The 19847-nt window shown below is 37.5% G+C and overlaps 1 protein-coding gene across 1 annotated transcript in view; it reads left to right on the top strand.

Moving 5' to 3' along the window:
- Positions 1 to 19847, top strand: part of ATE1 (arginyltransferase 1) — a gene marked incomplete at its 3' end in the record, with an annotated part of 83872 nt that overhangs the window by 34933 nt on the left and 29092 nt on the right. The window contains exon 11 of the mRNA XM_082002170.1: positions 1902 to 2001. Within this exon, the coding sequence (XP_081858296.1) occupies positions 1902 to 2001 (100 nt within the window). The remainder of the gene's footprint in view (positions 1 to 1901; positions 2002 to 19847) is intronic.

The following is a 19847-nucleotide window of genomic DNA, read 5'->3' as shown; positions in this document are numbered from 1 at the left end:
TTGAACTTCTTTTGGAATTGGGTTATGTAGCACTGAAATACAAAGTCTGAATTTTGTAGCGATGAAAAATTCTGTCTGGCTAGCTGACTACTCTTGCCAAGCACTAACACCTAACACTAGCACCATTATAATTCTTTAGATATGTACCATAACTGAAAGCTTTACAAAAAGTAATTGCAAGTCTGTAGTCCCTTTTCCATAGGAAAAATTTTGGCAGAAAGAACGCAGGTAGGTGTGTGTTGTGCCATACTCTGACCCCTCATTGCTGCTCCTGGTGTAAAATGCTGGAGTCGGAGGATTCTCTTGCGTTGTATCACAGCACACGCTCCTGAAAAGCAGAAACAGAAAGATGTTTTAGCATTACCCCAATAAAACTTTGCCTGGAGTGAGGTTGGCTGAATAGATAAATGAAAGATAGAGCAAAAACTTGAGTTAAGGATCCTGACCTAGGGCCTGTCACTGGAGACTGTAGTACATGGGAAGACACTGGCAGTAGTTCTAAGCAAGCTGGCTTTGGTATCGTGCACTAATTCACTTGCATGAAGCTTTGTTGCCCATGGTAAGGCTTGCTTCTGCAGCCCAATTTTTACTTATTATATTGTGGTCTATTTACTTCACTTTCCATTCACTTTGAGTCCTTTTGTTTTATTAGATCAGATGGTGTAGTCCAATTGGAAAGCATGTTAAGAGATTTTAAAATGCAAAAATAATGTTTTTTCCCCGTAGTGTTCCAGCTTTTTGAATTGCAGAAAGGTATTTGTTTAATTAGGTCCAGGATAATCTGCATGAAATGGTAAGGTTGTTTAACTTCATGCCAAGTCTTAAAGATTATGTATATGAAGTGCATGTTTGTACAGAAATCTCACTTCTGCAATCTGTTGTATTTACCTGGATTTTCAGATACGGAGTAACATTTCTAGACATTCTCCTGTTTGAACGGATGTATATAGATGCAGAGTTACGATGAACTCATGATGGTCTCGGCAAACTACATGCAACTGAAATGTTAGGTTTTCAGTATATTTAAACATTCTTACTACTAACTTAATATTAAGTGATTAAAAAAACCCAGTGTTTGTACATGCTTCCTATATGCACGTGTGCATATGTTTTTATCCCTTTGACATTGAAAGTAAGAACCAACATCCATGCTTTATGAAATTTGTTATAAAAGTGAACTGCAAAGTTACAAATGCTGTAAAAATGAGCGTTATAGTGGAAACACTGGCTGAATCTTTGTAATAATACTACTTTCCTTGTGCCAATCAAATAAAAAGCAAATTTATTTTGGAATACATTGACACTTCTCTTTCAGAATAAATGAGAAAAATCACACAATCAAACATGGGATGGGTGAAAAATTCCTTTTGTTGCATAAAGATTGATGTTTTTACATAGAATTTACAAATAATTGCTAAAATGCAAATGACAGAACAAGTAAGAGGCTTATCCTTGTTTTTTGAAAATACACCGCTGTTTTCCTGAGCTACATTAGCCAGTCTGTGTACAGTAGATGGGCCAGATTTCTGTGGAATTCCAGTAGACATGAATATTAACAAGAAACCTGTTAAATAGAGGCTCTTAGTCACTTTTGTTTGAATTTCAAGTCAGTCAATTGGCAGGACAAAACACAAAAATGAAAGTGTATTAAAGCCTAACATGGTGTTTTGCATTTTGGTGATTTGTTTGCTTGTTTTTTAAGCATTAATTTTCAGTTTATTATCTTTGGGTTTTTTAAGCATTAGTTTTGAGTTTATTGTCTTCTTTTTTTTTATTTGATAGAAGTCTAGTCCTTTAAATAGGTCAAGAGCCAGATAGCTGCAAAATGTTTCAAGTTGAAGAGGTAAAATGAATGTAAGAATTGCATTCAAGAGTAATTCGTTTCTTCTTTCCTTTCACAGGGAAATTGCTTTCACTAGGCAACTTCATGAAAAAGCTCCTGATCTCTGTTTTTATTATATGGGTTTCTACATTCATTCATGCCCCAAAATGAGATACAAGGTAAAGTGTGTTTTTACTTACTTCCTTAGTGTACTATTATTCAAAGCATTTGACAATGTTCATAGTAATATAATATTTTGTAATTGTCATTTTGGATTTTAATGTAGACTTTATATGGTTAAATTTGAAAGTTGGTTACTATTTAACTTGGCTTAGGATTATTTTTTTCTTTAATTTAGCTGCATGTGGTATTTATTACAAGTTGGCTTAAAAGCAGTTCACATGGAGAGGTTTTCAAGGCTGTCAGATAATAGTTTGTCATTTGGTTACCTGGCTATCTCCTGTTTACAATATATCTTCCAGTAGACTAAAATTCTCCCTTTTTTAGGTTTGCATATTTGTGGAACTGTTGCTTAGTGACTATAGGCAGTGATAACATGCCTTCGTGGTCTTGGCTGTACTTGGGTTTTTCTTCTTTGTTTTTTGCTAGAAATAGGGACTTGCTCTACCAATGAAACGAGTGAGAAGCAAAGTTAGCAGCAATTTTGAGCCAGGTAGCTGATTTTTAAGGAAAGGGTTAGGAGAATTAACAGAACGTTTAGAATAACCAGTCTGTCCCCAGACCTCCTCTGTAACCAGTGTTCGTTTCAACTTCGTTTAGACCCGAGTGCCTAAGGGTGTCTCTCTTCTGTGTTTTTTAAATCTCATGAATGTGGTATCTTTTCTTTGTAAGTGTATCATTGCTTCTTGAACATTACGATACAATTTCAGAGTGCTGAACATTTACATGTAACCAAATGTAGCTGTTAATAATGTGGGAAGGCACAAAGCTCATGAAATCTAGAGTGAGAGGTACGCTGTTTTCTTTTGTTTTCTTTTCCTCGGAAGTGTGCTAAAAATCTGCTGTATTTTCAGCTAGTTTTTAAATAGCCAAAAAATTGTGAGGCTCATTGAAGTGATGTTTGTGAAGAAAAAAAGTTTTCAGCTTTATAGTGGCCTGGGCTACAGGTGATGAAGTCTTCTGAAATAACAAACAACAAATCCCTCCCTCTCCTTCTCTTAGAAGACATTTGTGTGGGTGTCGTCCCCCCGTTCCCCCCCCCCCCCCCTTTGCCAAGGTGAATTTATCATCTACATCTGCTGGCCAAAGAAAGAGAATGTTAAGTTAGAGGGAAGCAAACGGGTGAGTTGGAAAACACTATCTCTGTCATCTAAATAATCATAAAGGCTATCGTATCCCCAGCTTGAACTATAGCTTCTGATTACTTGCTCTACTCTTGGGAAATATTTAAGACTTTGGGATGATTTGTTCATGTTGAGACGCTGCAATTTAACATCCCTTGTCTACTCTACAACCTACATAGTTCAATGCATTTAGTTCACTAGGGCACTTTAGTCAGATTTGTTTCTTTTCTTTAATGGCAAAAAGCAGTTCCGAAAGATAGCATTGCTAGGGAACTCGGGGCTCAGCCTCTTGTATTAAGTTTTAACAAAAATGTGAACTCTCTATACATGGATTAAACAAAGCTCATATGTAAGTTAGTGTATTAAAGTAGCGAGCAAACTATTAAAATGTGAGGATTAAATGCTGTAAAACTGGGACCTAACTTCAGTAGCCACTATATGTTTATATCATTTATTATAATGTGGTATCTCTTCTGTTGGGCCTGTGCTGTTATTTGAAAATGATTGCCCCAAGAATATAAGATTCTCATGATGCTTCTAGTTTTCATTCTCAAATAATGGAAATTGAATAAATTGTAGTGGGAGTATTGTATTTTTTTTTTTTTTCACCAAAGCTCCTTTTCTTCCCTTGATTGGACTCAATGACTATCAGATATGATTGTGATTTGGTAGAATATGCATTTTAGTCTTCCAGAAACATACACATGTCAGTGTGCTTAGGTAATTAAGTGTGGCCCAGTATGAGAATTGCCAGGGCAGGGGGTGGGGAGAAGAAGTCCTATACATACATATTTAGAACACACACAATAGCAGGTAAGTAATGCTCTGTGTTGGGAGAGTAATAATTTATTAAATGAATTGCAAGAGGGTTTGTTTTATTTTATTTTATATTTCTTTTCCTTTTGTATATTTGTTTTAGAACTAGCAGAGTGTAAGGCATTGAAAATCAGGTTGACATTAATTCTGTAGTTCCACTTTACCCTCACTGAAATAGTACACCGGAAGCAAATTTTAAAACTAAGCTTTGAAATGCATCTGCATAATGCTACTACTCTTGTGAGATGATTGGTAGTGGTAAAGTAGAGTGGGTAAGTACTGACTTTGCGGATTAAGTAATTTCAGTAATGCCTGGTTGACTTAGAGGCATTACATCTTGAAGACTTTGCTTTATTCCAGTTTAATAGAAATCTTAGAGGCTTTCTTCACTTAATGATATTAGTGTGGAAGAATGACATGCTATAGGTAAATGTTGTTAAACTGATGTCAGGTAAGCAAATTAAATGAAGGAAAAACAAAAGGAAGGAGCTGAAGAGCCAACACCTCTTTTTTTATTCTCTGCTTGTAATTTTCTTTGCAAGTTATTTGTCCTAGGATGTTTAGAAATGGAGGCTAGGCACAGCATCACTTCTCTATATAAGCAGTGTCTTATGAAGAACGCATGCATGGTATACTTATTTACAGTGAAGTCATAGGATTTTGGAATTTTTTGAAACTTTTCCTTCTTCTAGTCACAGATCGTGAGCAGTGCAAATGCCTAAGCTGACATTTGTATTTGATTTTTGATGGAAATACAGTACCACTGGCTTGTAGTCTGTCTTCCTGCTGATTGAAGAGGGATGGCTGATGAATTGGGATGTGTAAGGAACAGTGACTTTATGATGTTGATTTAAGGAGTTTGACAGTGTTCCACTTTGTATGGAGCAAAACTCAGTCTTCTGTACAAGATGTGGCTGGAGTAATTGGGGATCTGTGCAATGAACTGTTGTACTTGTATTACAATCCAAGGCTGATGCATTGATGTTGTGCACATGAGGGCGTAGTTGGATATTTGGTTTTAAATACACATGACTCCTAGATTGGAGGTATAGATATCCAACAGCAAGCATGAAAGCCTTGTTCTGCATGGGTACTTACTTGGAAAGCAAATTGCAGACATTTTTTCTGGATTCTAACTTTTTTGTGGATGTAAAGTAATAGTCAAACATCGGTTTTTAAAGCATTGCCAATAGGTGATTGTATATATCCATGACTGAGCCATATACGGTAACGGCTCCTCCATTCTGCATCGGATCATCTGATGTTGTGTGCTCTAAGGCGATCCAAGGCATTGATAGGATGTTTTGTTGAAGAATTTAATTTTTAATAAGGCTGCTAGTATGCTTGTTCTTCTTTTTCTGCAGTTCTTAAAATGCTATCTGTATCTTTATCCTAGAAAGTTTCTTTGAGCAGTCACCTTCCAATATGGCCAGAACATTACACCAGTTGCCCCCAGCACAACTGCACCGTGCAGCTGCTGAATGTTTTTAGGTGCCGCTGAGCAGGTCAGGGGCTGAACTGGCAGAAATAACGTTATTTCAGCTTTTCATCCAAAGTATTATGTTTCCATGAATGGTACAATTTTGGACATAAATAGCATGTAGTCCAGTAGAAGATCAGTGGCCTGAGTGTCCTGGAAGAGGATCCCCAAGTCAGGACACTCAGGCTAGAGTTGAAGAATTCTGAATTATCAGGCATGAAGCTCAATGGTGAATGAGTATCATCTGCCCCATGGATCAGACATAATTACAGAATTTTAAAAAAATAGAGCTCCCTTTTTGACTCTCTGTTCCCTTCCCTTCCATTTCCTATTGTTCCCAAACAGCTTGCATTTGATTGCAATGTGATTTTTAAAACAGTGGAGTACCGGTGAAATTACTTTAGATGGGGGAAGGGAATATTAGGCTGTTTCCTTAGTTCCCAGCTTCTTAGATCTGTGCCCCCATATATGGGTTAAATATGGTAAAATAAGATCTACATTAAATTGAGACAAAAGGATTTTTGTAGTCCTATTAACTATATTAATATGGAAAAATGCTATGAAAAACCTTAAGCAATGGCTTTGTTCCATTTTTTCCGGGTAGATTAGGGTAATACAAGATTAAAATGGTTCTGTGAAGAAATTCATGACCCTGTGGTAAGAATTTTCAGGCTCTGTCAGATGTGGTAGTTCTTAAGTTGGAAAATAGTCTCCTGGAAAAATTTCCAGGACTCATAAGATGCAAAGTCTTTTTCCTAATGCATTTTGGAGTCTGTGATAAAATTTTAAGTATAAGAAAGTATTTTACTTCAGGATGATGTTGGTGTCAGGGTTGCTTCTCATGTGTTTAAGTACTGTATATGTACTTGTTAATGCTTTTCAGTTAAATATATTTGTTTACAAGCATAGTTACAGAATTACAAAAATTGAAGAACCACCTTTAGCAAACAGCCATATCAGAGAGATGCTTGAGAGGATCTTGGATTTTTTTCCTGTACTGATACTCTGTCTGTTTTATCCTGCATCTTTCCAAGTAAGGAATTTTGCGCCATGGCTCTATGTTACCAAATTCACATTTTCCAGTCGCCGCTGAACTCCTTGAGATCCTTTCTGTTCTTTCCATTACAGTTCTTTGATACTGATTTTGAGTCTTGCGGTGGGTGACACTAAATAGATTTTGGGTTTGTGCTTTGGTGTAAATAATAAATGTACTTGCTGCCCCGCATTTGCCATTTAGACCTTTGCCCACCTTAAATCAAGTTCTCCTTGAAGTTATTGCATTGGGAAGGGGTTGTTGGTGAAGTTTTCTATGTGAGTTTCCTTACTTCTGGGTTTCCTGAGGCTTTTTCAATGTCAGTGTTTGCATGCAAATACTGCAGTTGGAGCACGTATCCTTACTTGTTGTGGTCAGTGATCTGCTTTCCCTGAAGCCGCTTCACTAAGCTTGTAAATAACCATCAGCGTACTTTGCATAACAGATTTCATGTCTTCTTGCTGTGTTATCTCTGTGTACCGTTTTAAGACCATTCTATGATGTGAAGAGGTGTTTTGACTGAAATCTTTATCCAGACTTGTATGCAGGCCAAAGTAAATGGAATTATTTCAAACAGTCTCCTTCGGTATCGAGGCATGGCCAGACTTCAGATAGATGGATACTAGAAAAGGTTCTGAAATGTCAGAAAAGAAACAAAAGGCTGATTCATCTGTGATTAATCATTTGTAAACTAAATACCTCAGACTGACTGTGGTCGTAAGCGGTGCCCCTGGAATTTTATGGCAAACAAGAGCCAATTTCTTTGGCTGCTTTCAGGAATTCCAGCATCACTGCTCCTGCAGCAGTGAAATGCATCCAGGGGCAGCCTGGACTTCCATGTCCATGGGATCCACAAAGGTCTGGCTCATCCTTGCCCATTCTGACTCTTGTGTTTCTGACTGTGGAATTTAGTTCACCTTTTCAATAAGCTTGGATTTGCTATATGAGCCAAAATGTGTGAGGCAAAGAGATGTAATGTGACGTGACTTAATATGATCCTCTGTGATTTTTGGGGTATAAACACACGCTGCTATGGTTCTACCACCGAGTGGCAGAGAGCTTTGCAAAATGTGTCGCTCATTCCACACAAAAAGAGCTGGCATTTTTATACCTCTCTGCTTGGTCTTTTTATTCAGCATGTATTGAAGTTATTACCAGCTGTCAGCCTGCTTTTCTCCCTGGTATTAATATATACCTTGATAATGGCAAAAGATGATAAGCTGAGAGTAATTTGGACGATTGGACTAGCTCTGCTCAAGTCTGTTAGCACCTGTACTACTGGCTTTTCCAGGATTAATTATGCTGGTTTATAGGAATAAATACGGGTTCAGATTAGTACAAAATGTGGTTTTTGTGTGTGTGTAAACAGGTCATAAATAGTCAATTAAATATTATGAAAAATCAGTACTTGTTACAGAGTGCCAAGTTGTTGCTTGCAATACCATTTGTTAATGAAGAACTGGAATGTCTGGGTTGGAAAACCATTATCTACTCTTAGAAAGCCATACATGTTTTGGCAAGACAATTAAAAACAAATGGTAAAATAATAACCAAAGACAAAAACATAAAATAATAATAATAAAGCCCTGAAAATCATGAGTTGTAGGAGTACGGGGAAAGCCCCGTTTTTCTGTATGTCTTGTTAACATTACTTTTAACTGCCTACCTTCTTCCTTCCTTCCATTTCCTCACTGGGCTTCCCCACTGGCCAGGGACTCCTCTGCATCAGCAGCAGCAGCTTGGTTTGAACATTCATTTCTTCTGAGCTGTGAACGTACCCCATATGTTCCTTCTAGTGGTTTGGGTTAGTGACTGAGGGGAAGAAGACTACTCTGAAGTATATTGGAGTTTTGGCATCAAAACCCAAAGGGATTTTGAGAAGTCTTTTAAAGTGGCTGGCCAAGACTTCCAAAAGTATTTTGGATGATTGACTCAGTGTACATGTGTTAAATGCTTCTGAAAATCAAGTTGCTTCAATACTCCTTCAAGTTGTAACTAGTGCAAAAAGTGCTTATCTCTCTGCATGTATTTTATCAAATGGGTTTTGGCGGCAGGGTTGGCTGGCTGCTTTTTGGACCTGATAAGTCATATGCCGGATTCAGGATTGCAGTGTCCCTTACAGCTTGCTGTCCCCCGTGCCCCCCCCCCCCTTTTTTTTTTGTTTCTTCTTTTGTTCTTTTCTGCCATAAAAGCTTTCTCTTTTCACCTTTCCTCATCTGGAGGACTCTTACCAACTACTTAGAGCCCACACTGAATAAATGGAACTATACGTGTTGGAATAAACAACTATGAGAATGTGGGGCAGAGTAAAAAATACCATGGGTGAAAAAGTACTAGTTCTTTAGTTCTTGATGTAGTGCTAGTGGTAAATATTAAAAAGTATTTCTTGTTTACTTTGAACAACATCTTACAAAGTGTTTTGAGGCCACTTTCTAGGTTGCCTTTTTTTTTTTCTTTAAGACATTTCTAGTCAAGTTGTGAAAACTACATTACTATGAGCATCAAAAAGCAGGAATAAGGAGCTGCTCTGTTCCAGATAGCAACAGCTGTTACTGAATGCTGACAGTGGATTTTACTGAAAATATAATTATTAAAAGCAGAAATATCAGTTTCCATGTTGTTTTCAGAGCAGGTAAAGATACTGAATGCAATTACGTCTTTATTTTTTTCCTAAGCTGCTCTGTTTTATGCTGTGTGTAATTGGTACGCTGTTACATAGTTTTTCTTTGGTCCAAGTGTTGAAGCTGTGCTGAATTTCACACAGCATTTGCAGGGTTAAAACCAGGTGGAATCCCATTTTTCTACTAGAAACAAACACAGATCCCAGCCATGTCTTTTTTTTTCTTAACCTTTTCTTTTCCCTTTTAAAATATTTGTAATCAAGACTCTTTTTTTTGACAGTAGAACTTCCTTGGGAAAAATGTGAATATGTCTTTGGGGCTTTATTTTTCTAATTTTCGAAATGTGGTTTTCTTTTCAGTTGTTTACTAGAAGCTTAAGATGATTGAAGTGTAGCAGAACTGAAATGAAAATAATATGTATATTTATGCCTGTTTGTATTATTTGTAGACTTTTATCGGGGCAGAAAGTCTGTTGTATAGGTCTCAGCTGATGTCTGCAGTGAACAAGTCTCTTTCTCATTACTGTACTGCCCCTTGAGAAAATAAACATGTGTCCAGAAGCAGAAATTTTGGGGTATAAGTTGTACAAGCCTAGAAGGAATTGTATCTGAAAGTCATTTTCAGATTGAAGCTGTATTTGTTAGACATGGCCTTTCTACAATTTCAGCTGCATACCTGTAACTTTTTATTTGATGAGTCTCTGATTACAAAACAAAGTTCTTCAAATTGACTAAACTATTTTTTTAGTGCTTTACTTCTTTATACTAGAGAAACCAATGTTATCAAATAGGAGTAGGCACTCTTAAAGCTATCCATTTGTTATCTTCGTTATGAAGCCTGGATCAGGTTATGTGTAGGTGTTTTTTTTTGCAATATTTAAAAAACCAAACACATCCTTCCACCCAAACCAACCAAATGAAAAACCCCGAAAGAACCAGTTCCCATATAGGTTATTTCAGAGAAATGTTCAAAGTCATATATTGTGTCTTTTAAGTAATTCCAAATGTAAGGTGATTTAAATATCAGACTTCAATATTGATGATTTACTGGTTTTGATGATGATAATTTCGATGCTTCTGATGATTTCCATATGTATCGCTAACAATTCTTTGTTCCATATACATCCGGGATATGTCTGTGCATAAGGAGGTATATATTCAGGATTCACAGTTCAGATGTTCTGAAGAATAAACATAGAAGTATGATAGAGATGGTATTAACTACCTACATAGGCACATCAGCAGGGATAATTTCTACACCTTTTACTTGCTACAGGAATTTTATTAACTTGGGACAACTTCCTTGTAGTGTTTCTGTAATAAATGGGATTTTGTTATTTGTGTGAGGCTTGAGTAAACTAAAATCTAACCTCATTTTCATAAAAGCACAAGAATAAGAGGTATGGTTTGTTAAACTGTAGGCTGATTCTGTATCGGTGGATGTTTTCAGAGTTATTAGAGGTAACGTGCCTGTCTGTCAAAAGGAGCTGCTAGAAAGATTTATTCAGAATCATGTTAATAAAGCTGACGCAAACCATCTTCTGAATGATAATGGCTGGTGGAAATTTATCATAGCTAATTCATGACTCTGCATAGTCATAAATTCTCTGCTTATTGCTGGCTTGTACTAAATCTTATTTGAAGGCTTATTTGAGGGCTCCACAGCAAGCATTAGCAATTAAAGTGAGAACTGTAAACTGAAATATGTAGACAAAAGAATTGAGGGTTTTGTTTGGTTGGGGGGGGGTGAGAGGGAATAATACACTTCACAATTCATGTGTCTTTAATTTTTCTCCTTCATCTGAGGAATGAGGTCACAACTCACGTTTCAGAATTTTCCAATTATGGTTTTATTAAGCTATCAGTCCTTGCGAGTAAGTGTAAGAATGCATGGAATTGAGTGTATTTTTAAAGTTTCTAACAAGCAAATGAATTGATATAGTGCTGTTTTGTCAGCTTCAAAATGAAGCTTCACTTCATTTTTTTTTGTTGATTTAATCATTTTTTGATCAAAACACTAGTTAACATTTTTTACTTCTCAATTTTGTCTGTCTGCCTCTCTGTGGATATTTGCAAAAGTGAGTGGATTTGAATAGGCGGAGATGCAATGCCATGATGCAAAAGATTAAAACATAGTTATGAAGATAATGCCCTTCACTTTTCCTAACATAGTCTCTGTGAGAAGTTATGGCATAGCTATGCCAGTTTTCAAGTGTTGGGCAAAGTATCAAAGTTCTTGTGTCCTGGAGAAAAATCAGCCCTTTAAATTTGTCACTGAAGTGTAAGTCATCGAAACACTGGTTAGTTTTATCTATGTACCACATTTACTGAATCTGGCAACACTTGAGTACTGGTTCTCTCATTTAACTTCAAAACTGATTGCTCTTATCGTATTCTTTCTTGTTTTTGCTATTTTGCTGATTATATTAGCTCTAATTAGCAGTGTTGTGAAGTGGAATTTATTTGGTCTGAAAGCCAGGAACTCCTATTTTCCTGGCTCTGCCATATTTCACCTTGTGGTCTTTACAGTAGGAGCTGGCTGACAAGTCAGTTAATCTACACAAGAGATGTTTTTTCTCCAATTTTCCAGGAAAAATTTAATGGTAGATACTTTAATGAGGTCTGGTTTTACCAAGACCTCATTAATTTTACAGAGTTATCACAGTGCACTTCAGAGAAGTGTTATGTTTAATCTAGATGACAATTCATTATTTTGAATTATTATTTTCTTTGTCTGAGTTTGTTTAGCTGGTGACGGTACTGAGTCTCCAGGTAGAAGTATATTAATAAGGTTCTATTATTTATCCTTGATCTTAAACACAATACTTCTAACAGTCTAGTTTGCAAAAAGTTCAATGTCAGTGTTTGGAATGAGACTCCCAGATTCCTAGAGAGGGGAATGATTTGGAGCTGGGGGGCAATAGCGCAATCACAGAAAAGCAGACTCGTCAAGGGCCATGGGGTAGCCCATCCCCTTACTCCAAGGCAGCATTGGCTCTATTTGTGTTAACTTCTAAGACCCGTTGGACATATGTGTGCTGAAAGTCTCCCTTAGTAAATTGATATATGCCTCTGTGTGTTGATGGTTATATCCCTATATATTCTTGTGCTTTATTAGTCTTCCCGTTGAATTTTTTTCTTCATGTCTGACCTGAATATTTCTTCCTAAAAATAGTACATTTTGTCCTACCTACCATGCGCATACCCCCCCCCCATTGTTTCCTTTTATTTGCAACACCCTTCTTTCTAAACCTGATGACTGCTGTCACATTTTTTTCTTGGACTTCTCTAATTTTTGCCTCAAAAAGAAAAAAAAAAAAACAACCTCCCCAACCAACGACCCACCAAAAAATGCCTTGGTTCCTTCTAATGTTTGCTCCTTCTAACATTTTGTAAGCTTCTTGCCATTCTTTATGCAGTCAGTGGATTTTCATCAACGGATGCATTTCTGTCTTGGAGAATGTTGTGTAAAATTAGGCAGTCTGTCTAAAATTAGGCCCTTCAGGTGCTGAGGTCAGCTTCTACTGTTTGTTTATATGACATGAGTTATTGCCTTCATTGTACTAAAGAAGATAGTAATCTCTGGAAGCAAGGAGAAAGGGTGGAAAGGAGAAAAAATGGGAATTGTGCAACTACGCAGTTTTCAGAATGGGCTAAATTGGGACTTGGGCTGAGTTATTTTTAGTGTCAGTGCTTGTGACTAAGTGACTATGAACGCACGTGTATATGCTCTTGAATCTGTCTGCTGTTTGTTCTGGTTTAGCTAAGTCTCTGTTAAAAGTTGTATTTTTCTTTCTTGCAGGAGTGAATATTGCATTAAATGAGGTGAAAAACCAGAGGGTTTTATGGTTGTTCCTTACAGTGCCTATGGGGATCTTCTCAATGGCTTTTATCTTCCATATTATAGTAAATTACTATTTTTAGTATTATAGTAAATGCTGGAAGTGGCAGGTCAAAAAAAGTAACAGTCAAGAATAAGCAAAACCCAGAGCAAAGATGCGTTAGTACTGGCCAGCAGACGATGCTAACTAACAGCGTTTTCCCACCACCAACATATCACTAGTAGGAGAGGAGGTTACTTCGTGTTATCCCGTGGTAGCCACCAACGTTATTCAGGTGCAAGTACTGTAAAACCAAATCTGTACTCTCTCTACCTCGTGTCAGAGGCAGCAGTGGAAGTTTGTGGAGCCTGGCAGGCGCTGGGGTGGTGCTGTGATTTCACGAATACGATCATGAGGGCACTGGAGCTCTGCGAGATTGCACAGAGCCGGGCGCTGAGCGGAAGGGTCAGTGGAGAAGTGAAATAGTTTTGTTACAGCTTCTTTACAGCTTTTTCTTAGTCTAATGAAATGAGTTCATAAAGGCTTTCAAAGGTTACCTTACTGGGGAGGCCTAGCGAGACCTGGAGCTTGGCAAACTGTTGTCTTTTGAGCGTGAAACAAAAGAAAACAAACCACAAAAACCCCTTGCTGTTTCCAGACACTGCCCTGAGGTTTCTGCTTATCATATGAGAGAGTTAACTACTGCTGAAAACTTTATTTTGTTTAGTTGTTTTCAACGGAGTAACTGAACTGTTCTAAAAGGAACGGCTGAAACTGTTAAGAGTAGTTATGTGCTGTGTTAGATGTGCAGGACCATTTGGCGATTCTTACTAGGAAGGTTTCAGGGTAGTGTAGCATCTTTTCTAAAAGAATGTTATACTGTTTGCTTCCCTCCCCTTTCTTGTTCAGAATAAAAATGTTTTCACAAAGAACAGTGAGCTAGAATGACCAAAAAAAGGGTATGAAAATGACCCCATTGTCAACTAATTGAAGAAGAATGGGTTTGTAGAGCAAAAGTACACAGGAACCAGTTTCTCTGTTCGTGTCAACACAAGTGAGCTGTTGTTTTATCAATGGACAGAAGACAAGATGAACTTTTTGTTCCACAGATTTTATTTATTTATTTAAGATACTGAGGCAAGTGTTCTGAAGGGCTACTTAATGCTAATATGGTCAGTAAAGTTGAACCATGATTTATTTTACAAATTTTTTTTAACTTTCTTTCCATTTTAGTCTTTACCAGTTGGCATAACGTGGCTTGCTATTATTTGTTTTTAATTATCTTCCACTCGGGAAAGGAGAGGAAAGCAGAGAGATACTACAGCATATTTTGGGGGGACTTGCTATACAGCGGCAGTGAAGGACACAGAGTTAAAAGGTATAGTGCTGGCTGAGAGTCAGAGAGCCAGTCCCAAGTTCTGCTCCTGCTTCCCAGTTTGGGCAATGTGAGGATGCTGCGCAGGGAGGTCAGATGGGAAGGTGTCCATCGGGGGAAGCTTTGGGGCTGCTCCACCACGATTTCTGCTACATTGGGTGTGGCATTGAGAAAAGATCCAAAGAACAGCACCTGTGCAGCCTAAATTATTGCAAGATGGTATTTTATGTGTTTCTCAAAAATCATTGTGTGCTTCTAATAGAGCTCCGTTTGTAAGCCCTGACTGAAGCTTTATTTTAGAAGATAATTTTTTTTTTCTCAGAACTCTATCTGTTTTGTTGTTTGTTGCTGATGTTGTAAAATGATTCTCTATCAGTAGGGCATGGTAAAAAAACTCTGTACGTTAAATGTCTTCTTGATTGCATTGATGACTGAATTGTTAGTCCTCAAATGCCTGAACTAGCAGCCCCACCTTCTGATGAAGTTTTAAATGATAGTACATTTACCTCTACTTGTGATGTGGGAAGAAGTTAGCATGATGATCCAAGAGAAGAGATGCTAATATTCCTCAAGCCAATAGCCATTAAGTTGGAAAGGTTGCAAACTGCCGCAAAAGTATCTAAAATCTCTAGTATGCTACAAGCTAAATTCCACGTAAGATGGGCTTTCCTTAATCCTCTTTCCTCTGTGGTGGTTGCGTGTCTTGAAAGCAACAACAAAGAATGAGTGTAAACCTTTTCCTGAGAGTCTCTTAAGACTGCAGATATTGTTCCTTGCCTGAGATTTATGAATTCTTTCAGGGTTTACAGCCAAATCCTTGGCTCCTGGCTGCATTAGGTTACTTGGACAGTGCAACACCAACAGAAAACTTCCCAAAAGGGGCAGCTGGAGACCTTCTGCCGGGGTGGTGGTGGCGTTGGAACGTGTCACGCTTCTGCCAAGCCTCGTCAGCACAACGGCCTCCCAGCACCCGCCGCATGCTGCTGTACACCGAAACAGCCTCAGGTGCCACCAAGGCTGAACAGGAGGCAGAGAAGTTCAGAAACGTTTTTGGCCGCTGTCCTATATGTGTGTAGATCTGGATTTAAACTATTGTGTGAACATGTATTTGGCATATGATGCTAAGCATACGAGTATTTATTATACTTTGCTCTCCATCTTAGAAATGTGTTAAAAATGCATGGAAGTGCATGAACTGCTTTCGTGTTCCAAGATATACATGCACATGAATGCAGTGTGGAGATTTATTGATTTTAAAATAAAGCAAGGTGATTGCCTGGGCAATTTTAATTATTTTAACTCTGAAAAGCGAGGATTATGAACTGTTAGAATATCAACAAAGTGCAGTTCTAATTTTAATACCCCCCTAATCCTATATTTGAATGTATGTTTAATATACCCTTGAATTAACAGGTTTTGGTATGATCAGGACTTAATGTACCATATGGTATAGTTACTGATTTCAGCCTATTTGCCTTCAAACTTCTTTCTTCTGCGAAGGTGATTATAAAAAAAACAGTTTCCAAACATCCGGCAGTAAAAGAAGACAGAAGCATTGATGTTTCGGATCAAAGACTTTGGGGATACATAATGTTCAACCGTATGTTTTGCTAAACATGCAGGTAGATATTTGTCTACCTTTTAATGGTAGCAATTCAGATTAAAGCATAATAGTGAATCTGTTCTAAGCAACTACGAGAATAGTGTTGGGCAGTTTAGAGCCACAAGCATGCACGTGTCTATTTACATTGCTCATAGGTGCAAAAGCTGCATGTGGAATTACCGCTGCAGAATTTGCTACTGTAATTTCATTTTTTTTTCAGTTTTGTATAATAAAAATGGACTGACTTGATAAGAATTCCAGTATTATAAGTTTAATACTTTGTTTATAATTAAGGAGGCAGAATTCATTACCATAAGGAGGAGTTTGAAAACAATCAGTGTCAAAAAGGGCATGCTGAAATGATACAATTATTTTTACTATGTCAGGACATCAGGCTGTGGTATTTACAGGCAAAATAGCCTAACAAAAGTTTAACACACCCCTCTCGCTAGCCATATTTTCTATTTCTTATTCCTACATTTGTTTGGTGTTCCTATATTTGGATTCTTTCCCCACTTTCTGATATTTAGCATGGCCCCAGAAGGACTCAAATGCATTGAAGCCCAGAAACTCAGGTGCTCTCCCAGTTTAGTATTTCTTCTGGCAACTAATATAGCTACTGCTTGTTTTTCAGTTTCAAGTCTTAAGGCTGAGGAGGAGAAGGGAAGCTGGTATGGGTTGTGGTGGCAGTTCAGATTCTGCTTTCTGCAGCGCTGGGGTTTTTGGTTCTTCATGGAAGTAGGTGTTTGCATGTGCTGTAGGGGAGATGTGATGCCTGGCTGCTTTACACACTTCCAGTTTTGGAGACCACATGCCATCTCTGCTATGGTGGCAAAATTTAACACTTTTTTTGCAGTACAGATTTTTGTCTCATTTTGAGACCGTTGCAGTGAGGTGAATAATGGCTTCAGTTCGGACGTGTGGAATTCTGGGATTCTGTTTGTGAGCTCCACATGCTGAGATGGTCCCAAGGTGAAGTAGGATGGTCTCCTGCTGAGAACGGACTCCTTGGAGAGCACAGAGAGGCTTTGTTTACAAATTCTCTTTTCCAGCAAACAAAGCAAGCTTGTTTAACAAATGCTTGACAAACAGGATGGACCCAGAATTAGAATGCTTATTTCACGAATGAAAATTTACTATGAAAATAAACATTTTTAGGGACAACAGAAGAAAGTTCTTTTAAAGTACACTTCTTCTGATGGTCCAGAATTTTTGTACAGATACTTGTTGATACTGTGTACAGATAGCCGTTGCTTTACCTACTCTTAAGGTTTAAGTTGGAATACTGTGGTAAAGCAAGCCTTTTTATTATTTATTCATTTTTTAATCTGCAAATGTAGGGGAGACAAGTAGGTTTAGATTTTTTGGCAGAGGTGTGTTACTCTATTCTGAAAATACAAATTATAGACGCTTAAATACGGAGATTTATCATTGCCTTATTTTCTCCTTCAGATTTGTAGTCTGAATAACACCTTTTTGTGTGTGTTAAGGATGTGTTAACTTGAATTCCGCAATATTATTTAGTCAAGATCCCGCAGAAATTAAGTTTTTACTTAAGTTTTAACAGCTTTCCTGTGCTGTTTTCTCCACTTTGTTCTACAACTTTACTGTTTTCTACTATCCCAAGATTACTGTTAAGGCCTGTTTGCATATGTGTACTGCTGTTGTTGAAGTTGTTTCTTCAATACTGAATTGTGTATATTTCAATGTTGAATGACTAAAGGTAAATTATTTGGCTTTTACTACATGTTTTTTATTGTCGAACTTGAAAAAACGTGTCAAGTATACCATATATTGGTAGGAAGCCTTAACATTAAAAATCTTACACTGTTCTGAATTACCGATTCAGAATATTATTTATTGTTCTTGGATGTATTAAAGCAAATAGAAATGAAAAAAGCTGGAGTGGCAATTTCTAAAGTGACCTTGTTTTTCAGCATGATTTGGTTGCATAAACATAAACGCTTTTGAAAATCCCACATAATATATCATAATCTAAAGCCAACATCTCTCATCTGAATTCTTAATTAGGAATATATTTCAACTTGTGAATATCAGTGTTTCACAATTTGAAAAGCTGTCAATTAGGCTAGTATTTATTATGTCTTCAAATACTCCACAGACTGAGTCAACAGCTGGGCCTTAAGGTGAAGTATGAAATTATTTACTCAGCATAAGGCTACCATCAGCCCAGACTTCCCTGTGTAGGTCTTATTTTCTTGCCCTCAGAGTGTTGTCTGGATAGAGTTTTGGCAAGATCTATGTGTTTCTGGGTGAGTTTTTGGAAACCCCATTAGAGACAGAAGCGGGACTTTGGTAATGTCTTGTTCAGAGGTAGTATTCCCAGTGGCAGTGTGATGGGTATAGGTGGTAATGTGGAGATAGACCTGGCCTGTAAGGCTGAGCAGAAGGAGCACTTAGTAGCAAGTGCTAGCCTGTGCTCTGAGCAGCTTGATGGGGCTCATGGGTGGTTGAGTGGGATGGAGGGTTGAGTTTTGGAGCTGGGAGAAGAGAAGCTTTGAAGCTCCAGAGAAAACTCAGTGAGGATAGTTGTTGGAGAGACACTAGGAAAGATGGGGAAAACTTGGACACTGATGAGCACTGGCATTTGCTGGGGAAAATGGCACAAGGTCTTGGAGGTAACACAGCACACAGCAGCTGTAATGGGGAGTTTGATTTGGAGATAGACATATAGGCAAAGAATGGTCAAAAGGGTTAAAAATACAAAGAATTTCAGGGACAGGAGGAAACGCAGGTTTCTGTGCGCCCCATCGGTTTTATCCAGAAGCCAAGGATCTGCAGTTGGGTTAAGTTGCAAGAGCAATGCATGTGTTACGCATGTATAAAGAGAGTAGATTGGAGACTTTGTAAATACCTGAAAAGCAAATACTGTATCTTGCTGTAGAATATACCTGCTTTTGTCTTGCGTTGTCCTTTAGAATTATTCAGGGTCTTTGTTGCTTTAAAAGATGAGGAATAAGCAGATCTGAGTTGGATTCATATGAGTAAGGGTAGCAGGTTTAGCCCCTGTTTCTTTTTAATCATCACAAAGGATTAAAAAGTTAATTTGCATTGGCTTACTTTTTGGTACATTATAATCATGGTCAATGTTTTTTAAAAATAAAAATATGCACGCTGCTCTCACACCCATTCCTGTTGTGCTGGTTGTTTAGTTCTGGTGAATGTTCATTTTCTGGTTCCCTATAGAGTTGTACAGAAAAATACTTTAAAACATGCTCACTTTCATTTAAATTCTATCAATTTAATTTTGTGTTTGGATATTTTTTTTTCTATTAAATAAACATGGTCTGTAGTGTTTTCACTTTGACAGCAATATAGTAGAAGCCTCTCTGACAGAGCATTAATTTAGCTTTCCTGTGGAGTATGTCTGTAAGCTGCTTAGATGAATGCTGCTCTTTTAGATATGACTCCAGCTAGTGAGGTATTAATGAATGTTTAAAGTTATTTGATATCAGTGTGACAATTTTGTGTACGTAAGTATAAAGCGTGAGTATGATACATTAGGCTGTGCATATTTTAACTGGGATTATTTCACTTTATGTTAAATATAAGAAAATAAACTTTAATGCTTAATTTCATACACTTAATTTAATGAACTAAAAAAATATTGTCAGCTTATGGCAACTCTTCAAGAGAAAGATACGGGATCCACGTGATTGAAACGCTCCTTTTTTTTTGTCTTCTCACAGCTGCCAAAATAAACTCCTTTTGAGATAGACCTAAGTCAACATAGTTGGTGTGTCTCTAATGAAGCATTCCTCTTGAGGCCCCTACTTGGGTTTTATCTTTTTGTCATAGTTTTTTTTAATCTTTCCAAGTTTAATGCTAGGATCTCCTTAAGAATTTCTGCAGCAGATTTAAAGTAAACAAGTTCCATTTCAGTTCTCATACAGTTTTTATTCCCCAAGACCTTTGTTTTTTGAAGTAAAAAGACAATGTGTATTACGTTTTT

Source organism: Phaethon aethereus (genome assembly GCF_964289735.1).
Source record: "Phaethon aethereus genome assembly, chromosome: 7".
In the NCBI taxonomy this organism is placed as follows: domain Eukaryota; kingdom Metazoa; phylum Chordata; class Aves; order Phaethontiformes; family Phaethontidae; genus Phaethon; species Phaethon aethereus.
This window is presented reverse-complemented; position numbering and strand designations above follow the sequence as displayed.